This window comes from Nelumbo nucifera, chromosome 3 (assembly GCF_055504915.1).
Source record: "Nelumbo nucifera cultivar China Antique chromosome 3, China Antique-T2T, whole genome shotgun sequence".
NCBI lineage: Eukaryota > Viridiplantae > Streptophyta > Magnoliopsida > Proteales > Nelumbonaceae > Nelumbo > Nelumbo nucifera.
In genome coordinates, this window is record NC_142651.1 from 12323077 (window position 1) to 12345718 (window position 22642).

At 39.6% G+C, this 22642-nt stretch overlaps 3 protein-coding genes across 5 annotated transcripts; 1 reads left to right on the plus strand and 2 right to left on the minus strand.

The window, feature by feature from the left end:
* The first annotated feature begins 7644 nt into the window (after nt 1-7644).
* On the plus strand, nt 7645-14320 carry LOC104596338 (uncharacterized). Of its 3 annotated transcripts, none has more exons than XM_010257437.3 (9): nt 7645-8174; nt 9033-9116; nt 9209-9658; nt 11709-11844; nt 11965-12127; nt 12547-12675; nt 12797-12991; nt 13743-13865; nt 13941-14320. In XM_010257437.3, exons 1-9 carry the CDS (start codon nt 7994-7996, stop codon nt 13992-13994), a joined length of 1515 nt encoding a protein of 504 aa, XP_010255739.1. In that variant the 5' UTR covers nt 7645-7993; the 3' UTR covers nt 13995-14320. The 3 variants fall into 3 exon arrangements, with proteins under 3 accessions (XP_010255739.1, XP_088757611.1, XP_010255733.1); XM_088901485.1 differs by having other exon boundaries at nt 13962-14320; XM_010257431.3 differs by having other exon boundaries at nt 13969-14320.
* Nucleotides 14321-14809: 489 nt separating this feature from the next.
* Nucleotides 14810-18103, minus strand: LOC104602824 (transcription factor MYB92). Its single transcript, XM_088901486.1, has 3 exons — nt 16956-18103; nt 16725-16854; nt 14810-16007 (listed from the first exon to the last, which is right to left on the minus strand). Exons 1-3 carry the CDS (start codon nt 17086-17088, stop codon nt 15086-15088), a joined length of 1185 nt encoding a protein of 394 aa, XP_088757612.1. The 5' UTR covers nt 17089-18103; the 3' UTR covers nt 14810-15085.
* Nucleotides 18104-18245: 142 nt separating this feature from the next.
* On the minus strand, nt 18246-21077 carry LOC104596349 (uncharacterized). The gene has a single exon (XM_010257450.3). It carries the CDS (start codon nt 20326-20328, stop codon nt 18367-18369), a length of 1962 nt encoding a protein of 653 aa, XP_010255752.1. The 5' UTR covers nt 20329-21077; the 3' UTR covers nt 18246-18366.
* Nucleotides 21078-22642: the final 1565 nt, after the last annotated feature.

Genomic DNA, 22642 nt, shown 5'->3' on the forward strand with positions numbered 1-22642 from the left:
AGGACAAAAACAATAGTCCATACTGTCTCTAGTGCATTATTGTTTAGTTGACTTTCCTCGCTCTCTTCCAAAAAGCAAAAATGTGTAAAAGGCTCCTGTTCCCCTTAATTCCCCACATTAGGGGTGTTTATGGGTTGGGTTGGGTTTTATTGATTAAATCAAACCAATTTAAACATAAAGGGTTGGTTTGAATCGGTTTATCGGTTTAGTTGATTTATATAACAATTAAAATAGTTAGTTTTAAACAGTCCAATGTGAACACCCTTGGTCGGTTCGGCTCTAAAACTCTAACAGATAACATGCAACAGTTGAAGACTTCAACGGTCCCAATTCCCAACGTATCTATCCATTCCAAGACTCCTTAACAGTAATGGTTGCTTGTTTCCAAAAAAAAAAAAAGCAATGGTTGTTAAACCCAAAAATGTAATAAATAAACTAATAAAGGGAATAAATAACTTAAATTTTAAGTTAACTATGATAGAGAGTAGGGAAAGACTAAGGACTACTGAGTAGGGACTAATTAATAATTATTTAAACATATAGGGTTGGGTCGGTTTGGTTCGATTTCGGTTTTCATACAGTGGGTTTTTCTCACACAAACTGAAACTGATAAGTGATTTTAAAAACCTGACCAACTCAGATTGGATAATTTGGATCAGGCCGGTTTGGTTGGTTTGACATTTAATGTGAACATCCCTACCCCACATAGAACAACCCACTGACATCTATGATATTTGTTTTTCTTTTGGCTCAGTTTGGAAGGAGTACAAATATAAATATGTAGAGTGCAAAACTTTATATTTTGTATTATTTCCAATGTATTTGTACTATACATATTTATATTTGTACTCTTTCCAAACTGAGCCTTTATTTTATTTTATTTTTTTGATATGCTTGTTCTAATAAATTTCTGAAACTTATTACGTGATTGAACTGATTGAAAACCCGGACAGTTTTCAAGCCTGCTAGTTTGATAACTTTCATATTATAAAATCAAAAGATTGAGGGTATTGGGAGATTTAAACCTGGGTTATTTTCATGGAAATTGAGATACCTTGAATCAAAAGATGATTCGTGCACTGAATGGTTAGCCCATGTTCAAAATTCAAGCCGTTCTGTCTATTTGGACTGGTCAAGTTTAGACATTTATCTCAGAGTCAAGTCTTGAATGTTCAACTAACAGGGATTGGATGAAAGTAACTACTTGGAAATAGTGTAAATAGAGTGTAAATGCTGGTTTAATGTAAATATGCATTTCGATGATTCAATATTTGGTGTTTGACAATAATACATTTATGCATTGATAATAACAAAAAATACAATTTCCAAAACATATTTATATAGAAAATGAGATGTAATTTTACATTGAAAAAAAGAAAGCATATTGGGCTTTTGTGAAAATAGGTATATTAGTTTATCAAGATGGTACAGCTAAAAGTTGTTCAAACCTTCCTTTGAAAAATACACACGCAATCAAATCAATAACATCTAACCACTCAGGTTGGTACGTTCATGGCGCATAAAAGTCTTTGTGACCTGGAAAAGTTGAAAGTTGAAACCTAAAGGATTGGTGAAGGTTGACAATAAAACTTGGCAATTATACTGTCACCGTCACCGATTGATTCCACTGTTAATGTCGGAGGGTGGGGTTCATATTGTTTGAATTCTGAAACATAACTCCTGCACGCTAAGCATAAAGCATAGTTTATTAGACTTGTCTATTGTGTTCAATACTTAAATGTGATGCAATCACGTTTAAGTATTCTAAATTCTTATACAAGGCTTCGAAACAAAAGGGATAATATGAAAATAGAAATAAATTAAGCTATTGTTACCAAACTACCAGTCTCACTTTTGGTAAACGTAATCTCACATATTAATGAAATCCATCATTATTATGATACAAGGCTCGACTAGAAATCATTGATACCTATAAACAACCATCTAATCATTCTCACTCAATCCATTAATGTTTAATAAATGTCTAACAGAAAGAATATTCTTATATATAAATACAATATTGTATCAATGGGTTAGGTTGATTAGTCCTGAACTGATTATTAAGAAATTCTATAAAATAGATCAATTGAATTATTAATTGGGATACAGAGTTGGGATCTCCTCTCAACGAAAACTGTCCTAACACGGTTCCAAGATGATCTATGTTGAGTGAGGTGTGGCTGATGTGCGGATATAGATCATATTAGGTCAGTTGAGATGCTTTTTTTATTGGGAGCAGATCCCAAGCCCCATTGACACCTCTATGCTTTTTTAAGCCAAATAAAAAAAAAGGAAAATTCCCGATAGGTATCCTGTACTTTATGGCGAGTGCCAATTTAGTACCTTAATTTTAAAATGCGATAATCTAGTATCCAAACTTTCATTTTGCGATAATCTAGTACCTATCGTTAATGGACCATCAGTTATATATATCACGTGACCTCATGTGTGATTTAAGACTTTTGAAAATGTCAAAATTACTCTTGAAAATAAAATACACTGTTCACCATATTCTTTCTCAAGAAAATGAAACAGAGTCCAAAGGGCTCACTGCTGGCCACCATCATGGTTAGTGGGAGGATAAAGAGTTCAAGACCGTCCGTCATTCTTTATGACAATTAGCCAGTACCAAGTTATGCAAGACAATGTCACTAAGTGTTGGTGGTGATGGAATGTTGGAGTTTGAAAATGTTAGCTTTTCTGCTTGGAGTGTCTTTTCCCATGACACTTAATGGTGAGTTAATGACATGTACTAAATTGTTGCAAAATGAAAGTTTGGGTATTAGATTGTCGCATTTTAAAGTTTGGGTACTAAATTGACACTCGACCTAAAGTACAGGATACATATTGGGAATTTTCCTAGAAAGACATGAGGTTTGTAAAGGTGTTTCCCTACCTTTTCCTACATTAAGTCTAGGTGTAGACTTAATCCTGCCTATGCCAAATTCGGATAGGATGCAGTTTATTGGGGGGGGGGGGCTACAGTTTGTACAACTTTAAAACTGGGAGATGGGGGAATGAATCAAAATTCACAATTCACGAAGTAGTAAACGGTAGGTGGAGGTGTGGGTAAATAAAATCATAAAAACTAATAAAAATTTGGGATATGAATGTTATAAGTGGAGCTCTTTATAATTTTGAATTATTGTAGATTTACAGTTGAAATTAGAGGTGGAATGGAGTCGAAAATTCCCTAAAAGTTTTTTTGAGATGAACTGAACTATAAATTTCTCAAAATTGATAAATAAAATCATAAACCATTTTGTACAACTGGTGAGGCGTACGTTCTCCCCGCGATCACATCATGTGGTCTCGTCGCTATGATTGTCCAGCTGTTATTAGACCTTTCCAAATTACAACTATAATACGATGTGGAGTATCATAACAATTTCTTTTTCTGAAACGTCCATGTGTCCATGTGGCAACAGCTAAGGGTAGTTTCTGAACCACCATCGGCCCCGTTAGTACCAGATATTTTTCATAGATCAACGAAGAAGAAACTTTAATGGGCGTCCATTGGACGTTTTTGTTTGTGGACCCATTCCCGTTCATGTCCATTCCCCATTTGGCTCTAGCCACTACCACTAGTCCGTTTTTTATGTCTTAAATTGGACCCCCATTTCCATTACTTGGGCCCAATTCCAAATTCCAATTGACGTAACTTTGTCCCTTTGATGGGCCTGGAGCACTGGACCTTACTGATTATCCGCAACTCTCCGACTCTATCATTGTCATTGATGGACGTGATTACGTGAACAACGAATGCTTACTACGTTCCTCAATCAGTCCATCACCATCTCGTAATTGTGGTCCACCGGTTAACCAGTCTGGGCCGTTCCGATTGCACGTGTGCTGGATTGGATATGGATGACCGTCGGTTTTAAGAAAACCGCTTATTGCAATTTGGCGCGGCTAATTTCGGTCCGGTTTGGAGTTTGGGTAAAAAGAAGAGTAAGAAGGGTGGCCCCGGAGACCTGCTAAATTAACTGACACCGAGTCATGAGGCTAGTCATTGGGGCCCCGTGCGGCACTCAAATGCTACGAGTAAGCCTAAGCCACATGCAACAACACAAGAAAAGGCAACAAATATGGCACACAAATTAGACAAAAAGGTAACTTGTATTGCATTAATGGATGGCAAGCATAAGCACACAGTTCAGTGTCGAGGGGATCTCATGCTTAACCTTTATAAGCTCTTGATTCACTCGACTACCTACCTCCCCTCAAAGAGTACGTTAAGCTTTTGGGGGAGTGACATAAACATACATCAAAAGGATAAAAAATCATACTAGGTAATTATAAGAATGCCATTGGCAATCCCCCATACAAAAATACATGCATAGCCCACCCATGACACACACTTGGACACTGGAGTGGCAGCTGTAAGCACGATGGATGGCACTTGATGGCGCGGCGAAGAGAACACTTGTGACAGTATCCCCCACTCAATTCAGTTTTTGTCCTCGAAGACTAGCTTCTGCTCGAAGCTCAGATTTGCTGTTGAAGAAGGAGGGTTCTTCAGCTGATCCACGAAGTTTATCTCTTCAAAGGCCTGGACATGATGATGGGTGGAAGTCTTTAGGGTGTTCTAGATGGTGGGAAAACCTATGGCTAGTCCCTATGTTAAGTCCTTGTGATCTAACTAACGTAGCCAGGGCTAGGAAGGTTTGTAAACAGGGCTAGGTCAAAATGAAAGCTTGGATTTTTCAGGTATTGTTCCCCCTGATGATTTTTTTTCCCAAGGGTTGCTCCTCACAAGGCTTCTATGAGGGTTGACTTGATCATTGTGGTGGCGGACAGGGTACCTAAGTGGATTTGGTGGTACTCGCTCTCCCTGATGATGGTCATAGTGGAACTGGTTGTGGCTGGAGACGGCCTTGGGTCTTCTAGGAGTCTTCTGTGTTGTCGGCTCGTGGCGCTGACGTTGGTGCCGTTGTTGATGTTGATGTTGGCGCTGGTGCTGCTACTGACATTGGTATTGGCGTTGGTGCTGATGTTGGAACGGCTTTGGGGGAGACTTCTTCCTGGTGATGACTTCCCAACCCGTCCCAGTGCTGATGTGAGATGATTGAGACGAAGTCTTCCTTGTAAGCATGGCGCTAGCTTTGTGGGTATCTGCTTCCTGATAGTATTGTAGGGCCGAAAGTTGCTTCCCATGTACCTTCAAGGATGTTGTCACTAGAATCATGCAAGGAGAACAATCGTCCAAGATGAATAGATTGTCTATGTGTGGCATGAGAGCTGCTTCCGCTTGTGCGAGAAAATCCATTCCCAAGACAACCTGAAAATCATCCAAAGGTGCTACAGATAGATTGATGGGTCCTTTCCATGACCCAACTTGGAGATCTACCCCACAAGCCATGCCTTCTACTCCCTTGGCCCCTGAGTTGACAACTTTGATCCACCCTGTCTGTTTGGTGGTGGTTAAGCTGAGTCGCTTTGCCTCTGCAAGCGAGATGAAGTTATGGGTGGCCCCAGCGTCCACCAAGGCTTGGGTCGGCTTCCCGCTGAGGGTGATGTCTACATATTTCAGCCTCTTGTGGGCTTTGGTGGGTTGCTTGGATGTGGCATCTTTCTTAACCATGGCATTGATGATTTGGAAGGCGCCTACTCTTGGCGCCGCTGTGGGTTTCTCCTCATCGCTCTTTTCACTGTCGTTGAGTTTGGCAATGAGGGCAGTGAGTTTCTTCTGTGTTGGACAGTCACTCATCCAATGTTTCCTATTACAAAGGTAACAAGGCACAAGAGGAGTAGTCGGTCTCCTAGTGAATCGGTGGCCCTGATAGCTTGGGCCTCCTTGTGGCTTCTTCCCTTGTTGGTAATTGCTGGGCGTGTTAGTAGGCACTGGTTTCTCCTGCGTAGAGGTTGATGTCTGGTCTCCCCCACTCAAGCTATTGGTATGCGGGCTATGTGGTTGGTGGTCTTCCTCTTCTGACTTCCTTAGATGAACTAATTGCTCGGCCACCGCCATGGCTGTTGCTAAGTCCTTCACCCCACGCCGTTGTAGTTCGAGTTCCGCCCATGGTTTGAGACCATCCATGAAGTTGAACAAAAGGTCTTTGTCAGACACGTTGAAGATCTCAAGGGTCAAGGTCGAGAACTCTTGGACATAGTCATGCAATGAGTCTTGGTGTTTCAAGTTCTTCAACTTTTTTGTGCCAAGTACTCAACATTTTCGGGGAAGAACTGTCACTTGATCTCTCTCTTGAAATCGGCCTAGGTGTTGATGGTCCGAGTGCCACGTTCAATGTCCTTGCAACATCTACGCCACCATAACATTGCAATATCATTTAAATACATGGCGACTGCATGTACCTGAGTCTGGTCATTATGGATGCCAGTCGTAGAGAAGTATTGATCATGTTGCCACAAGAAGTTTTCAAGCTCCCGAGCATCACGAGCATCGGAGTATGGAGTTAGTTGGCACACCTTGATGTGGGTGGATGAAACATATGAGGGGATGGTGGAATTGGCCATAGCTCTTTTCATGATTGTCAGCTCGGCCCTCATCTCATCCAACTACGCTTGGAAGCTGTCCATCAAGCCTTGAAGGCTGCTTTGGGAAGAGCTGGCTTGTGATTGCTGCACGGTGTTCTGGACGTCTCGGAGGGCTCGTTAAAGCGACTCTCCAACTCCACCACAGCATTCTCTACCGTCTCCATTTTGAGATGGAGTTCGTCGACCCGGTCTCGGGTCTCACCTACTGTTGCCTCGCAACGTAGGATGCACATGTCCATGCTAGCTAGTTGGTCTACAGATTTGTCATGCTTGCTAGCTTTAGTTGCGTGGCCCTTTGGGGCTTGCGTTTTGGCAGGATCGTCGAGTGGAGCCTCATTGGTGTTGTGGGCTTGGTGCAACCCGTGTAATGTCATCGGCAATGTCACGGTTGCTCTTCATTGTGCTGAAATAGGGGCGAAGACAGGGTCCAATGTGTGTGTAGGAGCTCTCGCTCTGAAACCAACTATCATGGGGCTAGTCGTTGGAGCCCGTGCGGCACTCGAATGCTATGAGTAAGCCTCAACAACAAGCAACAACACAAGAAAATGCAACAAAGATGGCACACAAATTAGACAAAAAGGCAACTTGTATTGCATTAATGGATGACAAGCATAAATACACAGTTCAGTGTCAAGGGGATCTCATGCTTAACCTTTACATGCTCTTGATTCACTCGACTATCTACCTTCTTTCAAAGAGTACGTTAAATTTTTAGGGGAATGACATAAAGATATATCAAAAGGATGAAGAATCATACTAGGTAATTACAAGAATGCCATTAACAATCTCCAATACAAAAATACATGCATAACCCACCCATGACACACATCTGAACACTGGAGTGGTGTGGTGACCGTCACTTAATGGCACGACGAAGAAAACACTTATGACAATCCAACGGAGCTGACGAGGCGTGGAGGGAGGGATATGGGGACGCGCGTACAGTGTACTTGTGGTTGTGGAGTAAGAGGTAAGACCTACTAGGCTACTACAGACACCTACTACACCTACACGCCGGCTGAAATGTGAAATCAACATCGTGGTCGACACATGACAGCTCTGCATTTGCGACACGATATGAGCACACGTGTGAGTAAATACGATCGTGGTACATTAACGAGTGAGCGTGGACCGTGATTATGGGGTCCCACGCTCCCAGGGGAAGGTGTCGTACGCGGGCAACCGCCGATAGTCATGGTGTGAGTTTTTATTGACTTCGCTGAGGAGCAGAGCGTAAGCCAACAATACATACAAGGGTATTGGAAAATGATGATTTTGAATTGAAAGTGAAAGGAAAAGAACAGAAGAGGAACTGTAGGCTCTCTTTCTCTCACCTCTTCTCATAATTTCTCCTTCTACAATCCCACCTTTGCTTTTTCAATATTTGTTTTTCATATCTGTGGTTAGCTGAGGGGAGAGCTGCAGAGGAATAATTAATAATTTGTATGATTGATTGATTTGCTTCTGTGTGTGTGTGAGAGAGAGAGAGAGAGGTATGGGGAGTTGTGTGTCGCACCCGGAAGGGTGTGTCGGCAAGCGATCAAGTTCTTCAAAGAAGTCTGCTCGCAAGCGAAGAAGAATAATCAAGAGGCGAATTTCATCTCGAAAGTCAATCGATTCAGTCAACACGGTGATCGGCCAGCCCGATCTATGTTACAACAATCCGTCTTTCCAAGGTTCTAATTTCTCTTCCCTCTTTCCGTTTGAGAAGTTATTGATTCTGTCTTCTGTTTATTGCACTTAATTCCGGGAATTCTGTGTTTTATGTCGGTTTTCACGATTTTTATGCTGGATGTTTGTGTTTGAGAGGTTGTTGCATGTGTTTTAGGTTTTAGCTACCGGAAAAAAGAAAACTCATTTTAAGTATTTTTTATTGCTTAAGGCCCTCTGCATTGCTCTTTACATAAGTTTTTTCTTCATATTGGGAGGTTTTATAGTATATATCTGGAAACTAAACTCTGGAATTGAACTTCTGAGTGATTTTATCTGATTCAAATGCGGATCATTCAGAATCTTTTCAGTTTTACCAAATTCAATTTTAGTATAGAAGGGAGCATTTTTTTTTTGTCAAGGTATCAGGATATTTGCCTATGCGTTTGAAACACAGTATCTCCTTGTAGATGGATTTTTTAGTTTGAGATGAGAAAGAGAAAACTGTTTGAAATACAATATTTTTCACTCTACACCCCAAACAGAAGACTAGCTATTTTTTCCTGTTCCTTGTGTCTACAAATAGTTTGCAACTGGGGAAAGCTGATGATATAGGTTGAAGTACTCTTTTTGATCATTTATCTAATATTTTTTTTTTGAATTCATGTTTCCATTGCATCTTGTATCGGCACTTTTAGACATTCTGAAATCATGCCTATCCCCTGCAAAGTGGTTAATTGGTAATTTTTAGCTGTCGTGAAATTTTGCATGAGGTTTATTTATCATGGAACATATATTTCTGGGAACATCTGTTTAATACCCAAGGAACATACAAGTTTATTTATACCATTGACATGGTTTTTGTTGTGATCTCATGGTATCAGCTGGCAGTACTGAGGAGGCATGGTTTGATTCTTTCACACTACTTGAATCAGACTGTGAAGATGATTTCCACAGTGTTCAGGATGGTATGGATGTGAAGCTCATTAAGCATCCATTTGACTTTGTGCCCTATCTGAGTTCTGCTTTATTGATTTGCGTATATTTTCTAATTCTGCAGATACCTTGTCTCTGAATGGCCTCGAAGTTGCATCTGCATCTAGTATTACATCAGTAAAAGATGCTAATCACGAACATTTTAATGGAAATGTTTCTTGCATCCCTTCACAAACTGGCAGTGAGGTGGCTAAAAAGGAAAACTCCCGAATCGTACATTCAAACAATGCTGATTCTCAATTGAAATCTGATGGTCTTCTAAATGAAGGAAAGCGTCCTGCATCCAGTGATGGAATTTCTAGCATCTCTGTTGATGAGATCACTGCTAGAGGGGAAGGAGGAATGCTTGACCATTGCGGAATTCTACCAAATACATGCTTGCCTTGTCTTGCTTCTACTGTCTGTTCAGTTGAAAAGAGAAGATCTCTGAGTCCTGGTCCACCAAGTACGAGGAGAAAGGCTTCCTTGAAACTTTCCTTCAAATGGAGGGAAGGACATGGCAATCCCACATTATGTAAGTGTCATTAGACTTGGAACTCTTTTATTTCAAAACTTCGTTACTGGTCAAATGTCTTCGTTACTGTATTCAAATTATTTGGTGTGACTGTTGTGATCAGATGGAAATGTTGCATATTAGTAAATGACCCATTCTCCTTTTTCTATGACAATATTTGTTCCATACCATAGTCTGCGAAATCTTTTTAATAACAGATGGAGGCAATTTCTGATCATGTTTTGAAACATTTTGTTCATATTCAAGAGTTAAGATTTCAAGCTATAATCAGCTGCTATGACCTGGTAACTTTCCAGCCACCTTTCTTCATTTTGTGTATGAGGCTATGATATCCTGATACCTGTACAGGGGTGTTGTATCATGTTGGATACTTCAACTTTTAATGTAAGTTTCACATCCGATACCATATCCATCCGTTTCCTTGCCATATTTGCATAACATAGGTCTGAGGATAACTAATTTCCACACGGCTCAGATTAATATCTGTTACATGTAATGTACTAATGTTTGAAGCACATAATTTTGATTTCACAGTCCATCACCAGTTCACAATTTAAGGTACTCTGTTGACTCTGTGCTAGATTATTATTATTTTTTTTATGAATTTCTCCCTTTAGATTATTAAAGTGGACAAAAAAAAACCCTAATACCTTTGAATTGTTAAACTGCTACATGTGGATATATTACTCATTTCAAGCATTCAGTTTACAATTTTACGTGTGAAAACACAAATTTTCTATTGGAGTCTGGACCTTGTATTCATCTGAAAGATTGTGTTCTATGCAGAGACTTAGTTGAGCTATTTCTCAGCATGCATTTTATTTGTAATAATTCTCATTCTGCCGCATCATAAATTAGCTTTATCTATCTCATTTGTTTGTGTGTATTTTCTTCTGATGATTTGTGGTATATTAACTTTCCAGCAATGTTATTTGTTGGTATGTTTGTCTATACAGTCATCTGTTACTTTAAATAGATCCCAAATTTTTATTAATTGAAGAGAGTACATGTCTCTAAACCCTTCTGCCCCAATAAAAGCTTCTGTTCAGTTAAGTTCAGAATAAGTTGGAAGAGAAGAACATTTGATTTATTTAAGGAACAAACTTGTCTCTAGATCAATGGGAAATGGTTTGCTAGTAGATATATTAATTTAAATTATTTAGATAGTGTAATATTGTTCCACGTTCTCATTTTTATCAATTACACCTGCTTATAAACCATCTGAACCTTGAGCCATTGGAATAGTTTCCTTTGACACACATGCAAAACCACCAAGTGCTACGGTAACTTTATTTGAATCTGCTTTGTGCTTGTCGTTCTTTTATCAGTGTAGCTTTATGGATAATCTAATCTCTCAATACCATGAATCCATGCCATTGGGATGGTTTGAATTTTCTTTACCCTTAAACCTTGGGATATGGAGTCATTAGCTGTATAATGACATATCATGTTCAGATCACTCAATACAAGCTAGATTGACTTTGAAAAGTATAAATGTGTGCAAGCAATGCCGAAGGTGCAAAAATAGCTTCAGGGCTTGGTCCACTGATTAGAACCAGGTTGACCTACTTTTTCATGGGTCCTACCTTGTCTGTAGTGAATGGTGAAAGTACTTTGCACCTTTGGTATTGCTTTCTAGCATTCCTCTTACTGAAGTGCTTGTGTTTCTGAAATGAAATTATTATTTCTTTTTTCTAGAGAGATTTTCTAGATAAAAGGAATTTTCTTCAGGAAAGGATTTAACTTGTTAGGTTGCCATTACATAGGCATAGTACAACTTAACTCCTTGGATAGTATCACTGTTGGGGAGTTCATTCAACCCTGCTAACAAATTTGTGGGGCAGCATGATTTTTCTTCAAGAAATTTTGGTATATTAGTTATTTTCTATGCTTTTTAAAGTTTCTGCATGCACCATTTTTTGTCTTTTCTTTATTTTTTTTGGGGATCCTAATATCCGTAAATTATTGATTATTGGATTCACATGCATTGTGTTGGCTTAACATGAAATATTTCTTGACAGTAACATACTCTATTGTCTTTCTGCCTCAGTATCTTCAAAGATGCTTCTGCAAAGACCAATAGCAGGTTCCCAAGTTCCATTTTGCCCAATAGATAAGAAAATGTCTGATTGTTGGTCTAACCTCGAACCTTGTACATTCAAAGTTCGGGGAGAGAATTATTTTAGGTGAGTATCCTTTGGTTTATATTTTGTTGAATGTTATTAATTTTTACTTGAACTAATTATCTGTAGTTTTTTTTTTCTCACTGTAAACACTCCACAAATTTTGTTTAATTTTTGCGGCAGGGATAAGAAGAAAGAATTTGCTCCAAATCATGCTGCATATTGCCCATTTGGCGTTGATGTCTTCTTATCTCCAAGAAAAATTGATCACATTGCTCGGTTTGTGGACCTACCTTCTATAAATTCATCTGGCAAATTGCCTCCTATCCTTGTTGTAAATGTTCAGGTATTCTTATATATTACTCTTGATGATCTCTACTCAGTATCAATATCTAATTTTGGTCTTTTTAAATTCATTCTAGACATGTGATGAAAGGGTATAAGTATTAATGCTTCCATACCCTATGGCATATGACTTCCATTTTTTGCCTTAAATTTCTCTTCCTATGAAATTTATGTCCAAGTTTAATTTGAGGAAATGAGGGTGGGCCTTGGCACAATGGTTGGATTACTCCATTGCACCTGGGTGACCAGGTTTCAAATCTTGGAAACAGCCTCTCTGTATGTACAAATGAAAAAGAAAAATATCCTAAGATGGAAAAGTTCATGACCATGACATCTTTAAACAAATAGTAGGATGCCTAGATGGTGTACAAAGAAAAATTCTTTAATATTTTTTATAACTTGCTTTTATGGTTTCTGCAGGTTCCATTGTATCCTGCCACACTCTTTCAAAGTGAAACGGATGGAAAAGGGATGAGCTTTGTTTTATACTTCAGGCTTTTGGAGAATTGCTCGAAAGAACTTCCACTCCATTTTCAAGAAAATATCAGAGTATGATGGACTGATTGTCATTTTCTGTTTCCAGTTTTAATTTGCTAGTTGTTGAACTGAGCTGATTCATTTATTTCAATTTGCAACACAAGTTTATTAAAGCACATTTCTCTGGGAACAGAGGCTAATTGATGATGAAGTAGAAAAGGTAAAAGGTTTCCCAGTGGATACAATTATACCTTTCCGGGAAAGGCTAAAGATCTTGGGGCGTGTGGTAAATGTAGAGGATCTTCATCTAGGTGCAACTGAGAAAAAACTCATGCAGGCTTACAATGAAAAACCTGTTCTTTCTCGCCCTCAACATGAATTTTACCTGGTATGGCTATCTCCAACTTATCATGCTGGATTGCTGTAGTTCACATTTTTTTTTTCCTCTTCGTGTTCAGTTTGGATTCTCCACTCAATTTTTTTCCATTCTTAGTTTTTGATTACTGGAAATATTTTATCATTAAGCTTGGAGCTTGCTAATTTTAACCACAAGAAAGGAAGAGAAAGATGTCCATAAATGACTTAGAATCGTTAAATACAATTGATTTAAAATATTCATACCCATAATTTAGTTCTTATTATCATCAATATTTTATTAATATCCTGTTCATTTCTTTGGGTTTTTAACTGCACATTTTCATAATCTGCACGTGTTTGCCACATCTAGGATCAGTTATTGTTAGAGATTTTATTTAATCATCACGAGAGTGGATTCAGAGTGATTATAGTTTGCTTATGGGGAGACCACTAGAGTTACTCAAATTGTTGATAATTTCTGGATTTATAAAAATTCATCACTTAAACCGTATTCTGTATTCTGACTGAATCATCAATACAGATTTTCCCCTTTTCCTTTCTTTTTTGGGTATTTTTATTTGATTGGTTACCGTTCTTTTGCAAAGTGCAAACAACAATATATTATTCCGCTAATGGGAATATGGGATACACTGCAACTCATATTGGATTTACTTCCTCTGTCTCAAGAAATTGCAACTTATTTGCACTAGCATAGTAGAAAAATACCAGCTGTTATCATCATGCATTCCTTCTTAGAGATCGGCTTTCTGAAATTTTTACAGGGAGAAAATTATTTCGAGATTGATTTGGATATGCATAGATTCAGTTATATATCCAGGAAAGGTTTTGAACAATTCCAAGACAGATTGAAGCTCTGCACCTTGGATTTTGGCCTAACAATTCAAGTAAGTTTCTCTCAATCCAGCACAATAACGTATATGTATTTTTTTTCTTCATTTAGATCCATTAAATAAATCTAGATTTTGTTGCAAAATTGTGAGGGAACAGGCAAACAAGGCGGAAGAGTTGCCTGAGCAGATCCTATGTTGTATACGGTTGAACGAGATTGACTACACAAATTACCACCAACTAACGTTGAACCTAGAACCCCTTTGATCTAAAAAATTGCTTAAATCCTGTAATGTTTCAAGAGTAAATAAAGATCCGGGGAAGCTGGTTTTTACAGAAGCCTCTGAAGTATAGCATTTGCAGTTCTTCCGTTTCAGTTTACATTGGAAAGATAGCTGTCACAATACTGGCGGTTCAACCAACTTCAATTTGATTACTGTCTGAGAATTTCGGGACAATAATTGTTTTATGGTAACTACTACAAGGGTCCCCTGAATTTGCGGCTTCTGTATTCATAAAGAGGTTGAAAATGCACAGATGATGTACAGGTCTCAAAAAATGGGACAGAGAGAGATAGAGGTTTGGGGGATTATGTTTCCATGTCCAATGCCCAGTTTGACATGCCGTGAATCCGTGATTACTGATGACGGATGCGTTACTTAACCATTAGTAGGCGAGCACTGCTATCATTTGATTTTTCTACTTTCAGAAATAAAGAAAAAACCATTACAAGACATGGACCCAAGCCAACTGAAGCTAGGCCCTAACACAACTTGTAAAACGTAGATTTGAATTTGATTTGTTTATATTTTTTTAGTATCAGTAAATCTAAGTAAGTTCAGGACAGATTTATCAAGTTAAATATAATTGGTGCTTTGTCTGTGTTCCGAAGACCAGTTTAGATTTTTTTTTTTCTTTTTGATAAATATGGAGCTCGTATTTACTACAAGAAAGTAAAATAACAAACCATGATCAAGTAAACAAAGAAAAACTAGTAAAATCAGTGCAGAATCTATTCACTAAATAATTACTAATTAGAAAATGGAAAACATATCAGAGTTTAGAGTTTAGACAGTGTCCGTTTGCTCGATCGATAGTCCATTTTAGGCCTAAAAAACACCAATTTATAAAACATCCCTTCTATTCATTTCCCTCACTATATATGATTCTCTACTATTAATTAATTTAAAACCACTCAGTACTGCTACTGCCAGCTCCAACTGGTACCTTGTACCACCAACACATACTCTACGTAACATGTTCATTTACAGAATACTCAGTAGAATGGTTCACTCAAAATGTCAACAAATTCCCATGACATCTCACCGTCTTGATCCAAGATCGCATCAATAAAAGAATTATCAGAAGATGAAGATGCTCCAAATGCATTGTTTGCTCCTCCCTTGTCTATTCCTGCAAAACCTTGGCCTCCGCCATAGTCAGTCTCCCCGACATCATAGAAAGTTTTGTTTGCTTCACTGTTGAGTCCATTTTGTGTTATGTCGTCGTGCATTTCTATTTGGCTTGAAGAGCCGGTTGATGATGACAGTCCTTGGAAGTCTAGGTAGCATTGTGTTTGTTGTTCAGAAGGAAGAACTGCATCTTCAACAAGGAACTCACTCCAACTGAATGGAGAGGAAGGCATAGTCTGCATGGGAGATGACTGACAAGGCATGGGTGGTGCAGAGTTTACTGGTAGGATGGATACAGAAGAAGAGGACATAGAAGAGCCTTCACTGAAGAAGAGAGGTGGGATGGTTTCTTGGTTAGTGCTGTTTGAGGCTTCTGTGACTAGTTTAATGGCCTGAAGCTCAGCCAGAAGGTCCCAGCAGTGGTTGTTATTGTTACTGCTGCTGCCGTTATTGTTGGTGTGACAGTCTTGGATTGGCTCCATTTTGGGAGTCCTGATGGTCATTATGGAATGGCTGGATGCATTCAGAATGGCTTCTTGTGGGAGCGGAGCAGATTCTGATTTCGACATGAATGCATTCCTTAAGTCCCTGTTGAGGGACCCAATCCGGTTTCCTGCTCTGGGGAGACCGCCGATGTTGCCGTAATCGGCAAGAATCTGGGAGAAAGGCTTGTGTGTCACGGGGTCGATACCCATCTCGTACAGCTTCTTCCTTAGTTTAGTGTTCCAGTAGTTCTTTACATCGTTGTCTGTTCTTCCTGGCAGTTGGGCTGCTATTAGGGACCACCTGCAACGGCCAACCGCCAACCCATTGTGTTAGAGAGGGGGAGAGAGAAGTCATCATCCTTGCACAGGTTGTTGATTGTTATAACGGTTACTGCTGTATTGCTGTATGCGTCATTGGTAGTTAAGTTTGTTAGGATACGCTCGCAGCCTCGCACAACGGTGACACAATATTGATATTCCGTTGCTCTGGCATGCGCGCGCTTAGGAAGGATAATATATGCTGGTACTTCTGTCTATAACACCACAAGTATTTCTGATGCAATGTATCAGGACCATACACTTGGCCTTCTATTGTTCTAGGGCAGATCAGGATCGAAATAAAATCAAAACTGTAGAATTTAGATCGTTCGATTTAGATTTTTATTGGGTAGCCAGCGAACCTTCCAACTTGATGAATAGTTGTTGCACATCACTATATTTATCTATGGTGTAGGAACTAGGAACTGCGCCTCAACATACAGCTTCAGAGAAGTCATAAACTGTTATTGGCCATAATTCTAATATGTGAAACATATCAAGAAGGTTTTTTCTTTTATGCCCTATTTTACGTGCATACATATAAATGAGATCTCAAATGGTGAAACTGAATAAAACAAAATTAGGAAGATCTACCGAATAATTCTATTAAAATTGAAAAGAAAGATGGCAAAAACAACAGAAATGAGAGATGTAAGAAGAAATGGATATGTGATTGAAATTGGAGAGGTTAGCAGCTCACCTGCTACCTATAGCCTGATGAAGGTTAATAATCAACTCTTCTTCTTGGGGAGTGAAGCTTTCATGCTTCAGATCTGGTCTCAGGTAATTAGTCCACCTGAGCCTACAACTCTTTCCACACCTTTTGAGTCCTGTGTAACTCAATATATCACACGTTCAAAAATTGGATCAGCTCAGTAATTAATGAACAAATTAAGTCTAATCAAATCCGCCATTTCAAGAGCCAACTTGCCTGCTTTCTTGGGAACCGAAGTCCAGTTACCAGTTCCATGTTTTGACACATAAGCAAGTATCTTGGCATCCTCCTCTTCAGTCCAAAGACCCCTCTTCACATTGGATTTATCACAACAAGGAGGCCTTCCCATCTTGGCTTGTGATGACAGATTGCTTCAACTAATCAACAAGAAAAGAAGGATACACAGAAAGAGCAGAGAAGAGATTATGCGATGGTGATGCAACTTACATACCTCTTCAGAATCAGAAAGTACTCACTGCTGCTCTGGAAGGGAAGGACTGGAGGAGGGAGATGGGGTGGTGGGTTTAAACGTTAATTTACAAGTGGATGCAAGCATGAAAAGCATGGGGCTTCACTCCCAATTAACTATAATTGCATGATTAATGTCATCTTCTCTGAAACCGTTTGAGATGAAATTATCAAATATTAATGCTTCTCTCTCCAACTCCCCCCCACACCTCATATGCTTGGTTCCAAGAGCATCGAGTCAGGTTCGAGTCGGGTGAGTTATTTGGTTAAGCATAAATTTAATCATGCAATATTACTTAAATTTTATTGTTTAGATTAATTGGTGTCTGGTGTGAAGGGTGGGAGCTCTTAATTAACTAGCTAGACTTGGAATAATCGCAACCATGAGAAGATTAATTAACTAGCTAATAATAAGTAGATAAACAAATAATGTGGCGGATTCAGTTACAGATAATCACACCCAGTTCGCATGAAGAGTAACAGAGAGGGTGGATCTGTTGTGACTTGGCCACCACTAAGGCTCCAGCCTTCCCCGAAGACATCTTGAAATGGTATCATTTATATGAGTTGGTCGGAGAGCCCGTGGATATCACTAGGGATCATTGTCAATTGATCATTATCCATCTCTGTTTTATAAAGGAAAAAAAGAAGCGGAGGAGAAACTGTTATAGTGGGCTTTTTTTATAATGAAAATCTGGGCCATTGGGCCACGTAATTCATGAATCATGGGACCAAACCAACTGCTTTACATTAGGGCATAGAACAATAATGGGTGCGAGGCTACGGGCTCTGTTTTGATTTTTGAAATGGGCAAGCCCAAAATGGAGAATGGCGTGACCTTAGTGGGCCATAGCATGTCGGTGTCGGGTCATAAAACTGTCGGGCCCATTGTTTAGATATCATCAGGGAAGTGGGAACCAACAGAGATTGATGATGAAGCTAGTATTGTTTGCAATGAATTGAGTTGAAAGTGGAAAGACAAAGAAACGAAGTCTTTAGTCTTTAGATGGGCCCTCCAAACAATCCAGAGAATTCATCTTTATGTTTCTGAACTGAAAATGTCAGATTTCCATTAACAAAAGAAGAAACATTCTACAAAGTTTAACGTAAATTTGCTTGTAAATTTAACGCTGAGAACATAAAGAAAAATATCCAGACTTCAAGATTTACATGGAGAAAGAGGCTTCCCACACAGACCTCTGTTTCCAGAGTAACAGCTTTTAGGAAATTCGCTTAAAGGTTTGCCAATTGGTATTTTTCCCACCAGAAGATTATCTGACAAATCCAACTCTTTCAGCTCTTTCAGCTTCACTAACCCGTTTGGTATCTCACCTGTAAACCTGTTTCTCTGAAGCTTCAACTTTTCTAGGAGGCTTACATTGGCCAGAGACTCTGGCAACGTGAAACCCAACTTATTATAGCTTAAATCCAATGTGTTCATCGAGCTCAATCTCCCTATGGACACTGGAAGCCTGCCCGTCAAATAGTTGTGCGACAAGTTGAGGTGTTGTATTCTACATTGAAGCCCAACTCCAATTTGCTCAATTGCTCCAGAGAAATTGTTGTCAGAAAGATCGACGTACGTCAGTGATCCTTGGGGGAACCCGCTTCCGATCTTGAAAACCCCATTAACAGGCCCCGTGAGCTTATTTGAGTGGAGATCAAGAACACCCAAATTCTGCAAGTTTGTGATGGTGTCGGGGATCGTTGAAATCAATGAGTTCCTCGAGAGGTTCAGAGAGTAGAGCCTAGTCAGGTCTCCAAGCCACTCCGGAATACTTCCTGTCAGATGGTTGACTGACAAGTCTATCTCAAGTATCTGACCGGGAGTTGTTCGGAAGAATTCTGGAAATTCACCTCGGATTCCTAGTCCTGCTAATGAAATCCGGCAAAGGGAGGGCATTTGCCCCAGCCACGGAGGAACCGATAAGAGATTTAAACGGTTGAAGGAAAGATCAAGCGCCTGTAGGTTCTGGAGGGAAGACAACTCATGGGGTAGTAGCCCTTCAATCAAATTGTTGGACAGACTCAAGAACATCAACCGAGAGAGTCGACCAATCGACCTTGGTATCTGTCCTGATAACCTGTTGCCATTAAGATAGAGCTCTGTCAAATCCAACAGATTCCCCAAGGTGGAAGGAATAGATCCCTCAAGCCTGTTATTCGCTAGCGAGATTCTTTGGAGCGAAACCAGATTCCCTATGGTGGACTCTATTCTACCACTTAGACGGTTATCATGGAGTCTGAGAAAGCCTAGTGATGGCATTTGAGAAGAGCTTGAAGGGAACGGAATCTCCCCCTCGAGCAAGTTCGTATCCAAGTACATAACTGAAATGGAGGTTAAGTTTGTTAAAGAAAAAGGTAGTTTCCCACTTAATCTGTTGTCTGAAAGATCAAGTTCTTGCAAAAGTTGCAATGCCCCTATCTTCTCAGGTATCATCCTTGATAGAGTATTGCCATGGAGATCCAAGGTCAACAAGTTCTTTAGGTTTGCAAAAGACTCGGGAATGGGACCTGAAATCCTGTTGGAATACAGAAGTAGCCTGTTGAGATTCTGGAGCCTCCCAATGCTTGCAGGGATAGACCCAGATAATTGATTTTCATGCAGGTGAAGTTCTTCAAGTCTGGAGAGCTTACCAATGCTTTCTGGGACAGGGCCGCTGAGATTGTTGCCGTAGAGATAGAGTTTCCGGAGACTGGTGAGGTGGTAACCGATCAATGGCGGGATGGTTCCAGCAAGACCAATGAGGCCACCAAGGTCGATGACTTGAAGAGAAGTGAGAAGAGTTATGGAAGGAGATAGTCGCCCTACCATCTTGGTCTGGACAATGAAATCATTTGTGGAGATGAAACCTGGGAGTCGGATCTCTGTCACCCTCCCAGTCTTGTTGTCGCAAGACACCCCTTCCCACTGGCAACAATTGTGGCCGATCCACTTTACCAGTCGACCGGAGGTGTCTACATGGATTCCAGCCTTGAATCTGGTTAGACCCATCAAATCTTGTGCGTTACACCCTTCATCTACTCTCTGCTTGCATTCTCCTGCAATAAGGACAAGGAAGATAACAAGAACCCATGACAGCTTACTAGCCATCTTTGTCTGCAAATTGGAACAAGGCATACCTCTCTGCTGACCAGTGTTGTGAATTTAAACCAGCAGTGTCTGTTGGTGAAAATGGTGCAAAGGTGATTATTAAATGAGGAGAGAGAGAGAGAGAGAGAGAGAGAGATGGTCAAAGATAATGGTTTTGCTTTCTCTTTTTCTTTATTCTTTTCCTTTTGCAGTTTCATATGCTAAAAGCGAAAAACTGTCTAGTAATGTTCTTCTTGCCTGCTAGTACCGTGGGTGGGATTATGAGTTTATGGGTAAGTAGGGAGGAGTGGAGGACTAAGCTAACAAAGCCTAACATCCCTGCAAGTATTATTTTTTCTGAGAAATTAATATCCAATAACTCGACCTTATGTGCCACTGCCTGTGTGGTATCCAGTTCCAGTCTCCAACGAGGCATCAAAAAGCTAACCAACTCAGAAGCTTCTGCAGTCTCCAACGAATGAGTCTGGCTCTGGCATGCCAGAAATATTGCATCAGCCTATCAGTTTGCTCGATCGAATGGTGATAACCACCTTTGGCTTCTATAACCTTGTAGGTGTAGAGTGGTCCAAGGATGTTCGTTCGTTTTGTTTCTTTTTTTCTTTAATGCCCCATTTTCAAGAACCATTAGAAGATTCGTTGAAGGTAGAAGAAAACTGGAAAGTTGAAGCTTCCATGTTCCATAGGTTCAGGTGCTCTTCTTCTGTACTTTAAAAAACTTGCAAAGTTCTAGAGCTTAGATTATTGGTTGCTTGGGCACTTCGAGGACTGTCATCTGTTTAAATATTTTCTTAATTTAAATAACAACTTTTGGGATTTCAAGAGTAAAGAATCTCTTGATCTTCAGAATTGTTTTAAAAAACCACTTATTTTCATTACCTCTATTGTCTAATGGCTATTATCCAAACATTTCCATGGCACAAATACATCAAATCCAACATTAATTAAGGCCACATTTGACTGCAAATTTTAAGTTGCCTACATAAAAAGCATAACCCAGTATAACCGGCCGGAAGTTAGCTCTGAGTTTTGTCTGAAAGCAAGTGTTTGATTAAGCAGCCATGACCTTCTCGAAAGAATGTAGGGCACTGGGACAAGTAAACCACTTTACGTCTCATCTGAGTTCACATCTGCGTCACGTAGGGGAGAGCCTCACAACGTCCTATAACGTCCTATAACACATCCTCACCGTGCATTGAGCCGATGATAGTATCAGCCCCGATGATAGTATTAACCCCGATGATATCATCATCACGAGATATTCTCCAACATACGGCAGGGATGTGGTGTGGAACATTGTGCGGGCGCCCCTTGTGTGGCGCAGATCTGAACTCGTCTCATCTAGTATATCGCATCAGACCATAATAAAGTAAAGCGACCACAAATCCTTGCACTTGGACCCAAGTGCCGGGTTTTGGATGTGTTTGGGTTGACCGTGATTAATAAATTGGGCTAGGTTCGGACGGACTCGTAGACATCAGAAGCAGCCATCAGATCTTGTGTTTGAAGTTATGGAACCGGGGTCTTAGTCAACCAAAAGGGGGTCAATTTTGTGGGTGTTCCCACGTCTATAACCTTAATTTGATCCATTGGGAATGGAAATGGAATTGGATTCTACCTGGCAACACCGAAATCTTAAAAAAAAAACACAATGAACAAACATTAAAAATTTTCATTATTTAACTAAAATACATAAACTGTCAATTACCCTCCATATAAAACCCAATGTATTATAAATTCAACACATATATAAGCATTCAATATACAAGTCAGGGAGGATCAGGTTTAACATAATATCTTATGGCGTACCCTACCCATATCTAGTGGTAGGGTTTCAAGAAAATTAAATAGGGAGCAAAAGAAGTAGGGTTTCAAGAGAAATTGGAAGAGAAGATTTGAGTCTATTACAGATTTTTTAAAGAATATATATATATTATTTTGGGAGTTGGAAGAAAGAATGATCATTGACAACTAAATTCAAATTGCGTGTGTGTGTGTGGGGGGGGGGGGGGGGGGGGTTGTATTCATATGGGTTGTAAAATCCCAAAACTTATCCTTGCCCCAAAATTTGTTTTCCAAACACAAAAAATCACCCCATTAGGTTGTGGAATGAAAAGCATTGATTGGGTTTGGTGGAAATTGCCATCTTTAATTATATTCAAAGTATTAACTCACATGCTTTCTCATAAAATCTTATATTTAAGGTATTTTGTTCTCATTACTATTAAAAGTATGAATGAACTTCTCTTCTTTGACTCTAAAGCTCCTCTACTTGAATTTGATCTCTCTCTAATTGTGAATGTAAAAAAAAAAGAAGGTTGTACTTTCCACTTCATTCAATTTC

Excerpts from the sequence above, each read along its gene's own strand:
- LOC104596338 (XM_010257431.3), top strand. The coding sequence starts at position 7,994 with ATGGGGAGTTGTGTGTCGCACCCGGAAGGGTGTGTCGGCAAGCGATCA. Across the intron at positions 8,175-9,032 it reads CAACAATCCGTCTTTCCAAG|CTGGCAGTACTGAGGAGGCA; the intron begins GTTCTAATTTCT and ends TCATGGTATCAG. Across the intron at positions 9,117-9,208 it reads TTTCCACAGTGTTCAGGATG|ATACCTTGTCTCTGAATGGC; the intron begins GTATGGATGTGA and ends CTAATTCTGCAG.
- LOC104602824 (XM_088901486.1), bottom strand. The coding sequence starts at position 17,088 with ATGGGAAGGCCTCCTTGTTGTGATAAATCCAATGTGAAGAGGGGTCTT. Across the intron at positions 16,855-16,955 it reads TTCGGTTCCCAAGAAAGCAG|GACTCAAAAGGTGTGGAAAG; the intron begins GCAAGTTGGCTC and ends TGAGTTACACAG. Across the intron at positions 16,008-16,724 it reads CATCAGGCTATAGGTAGCAG|GTGGTCCCTAATAGCAGCCC; the intron begins GTGAGCTGCTAA and ends TGGCCGTTGCAG.
- LOC104596349 (XM_010257450.3), bottom strand. The coding sequence starts at position 20,328 with ATGCCTTGTTCCAATTTGCAGACAAAGATGGCTAGTAAGCTGTCATGG.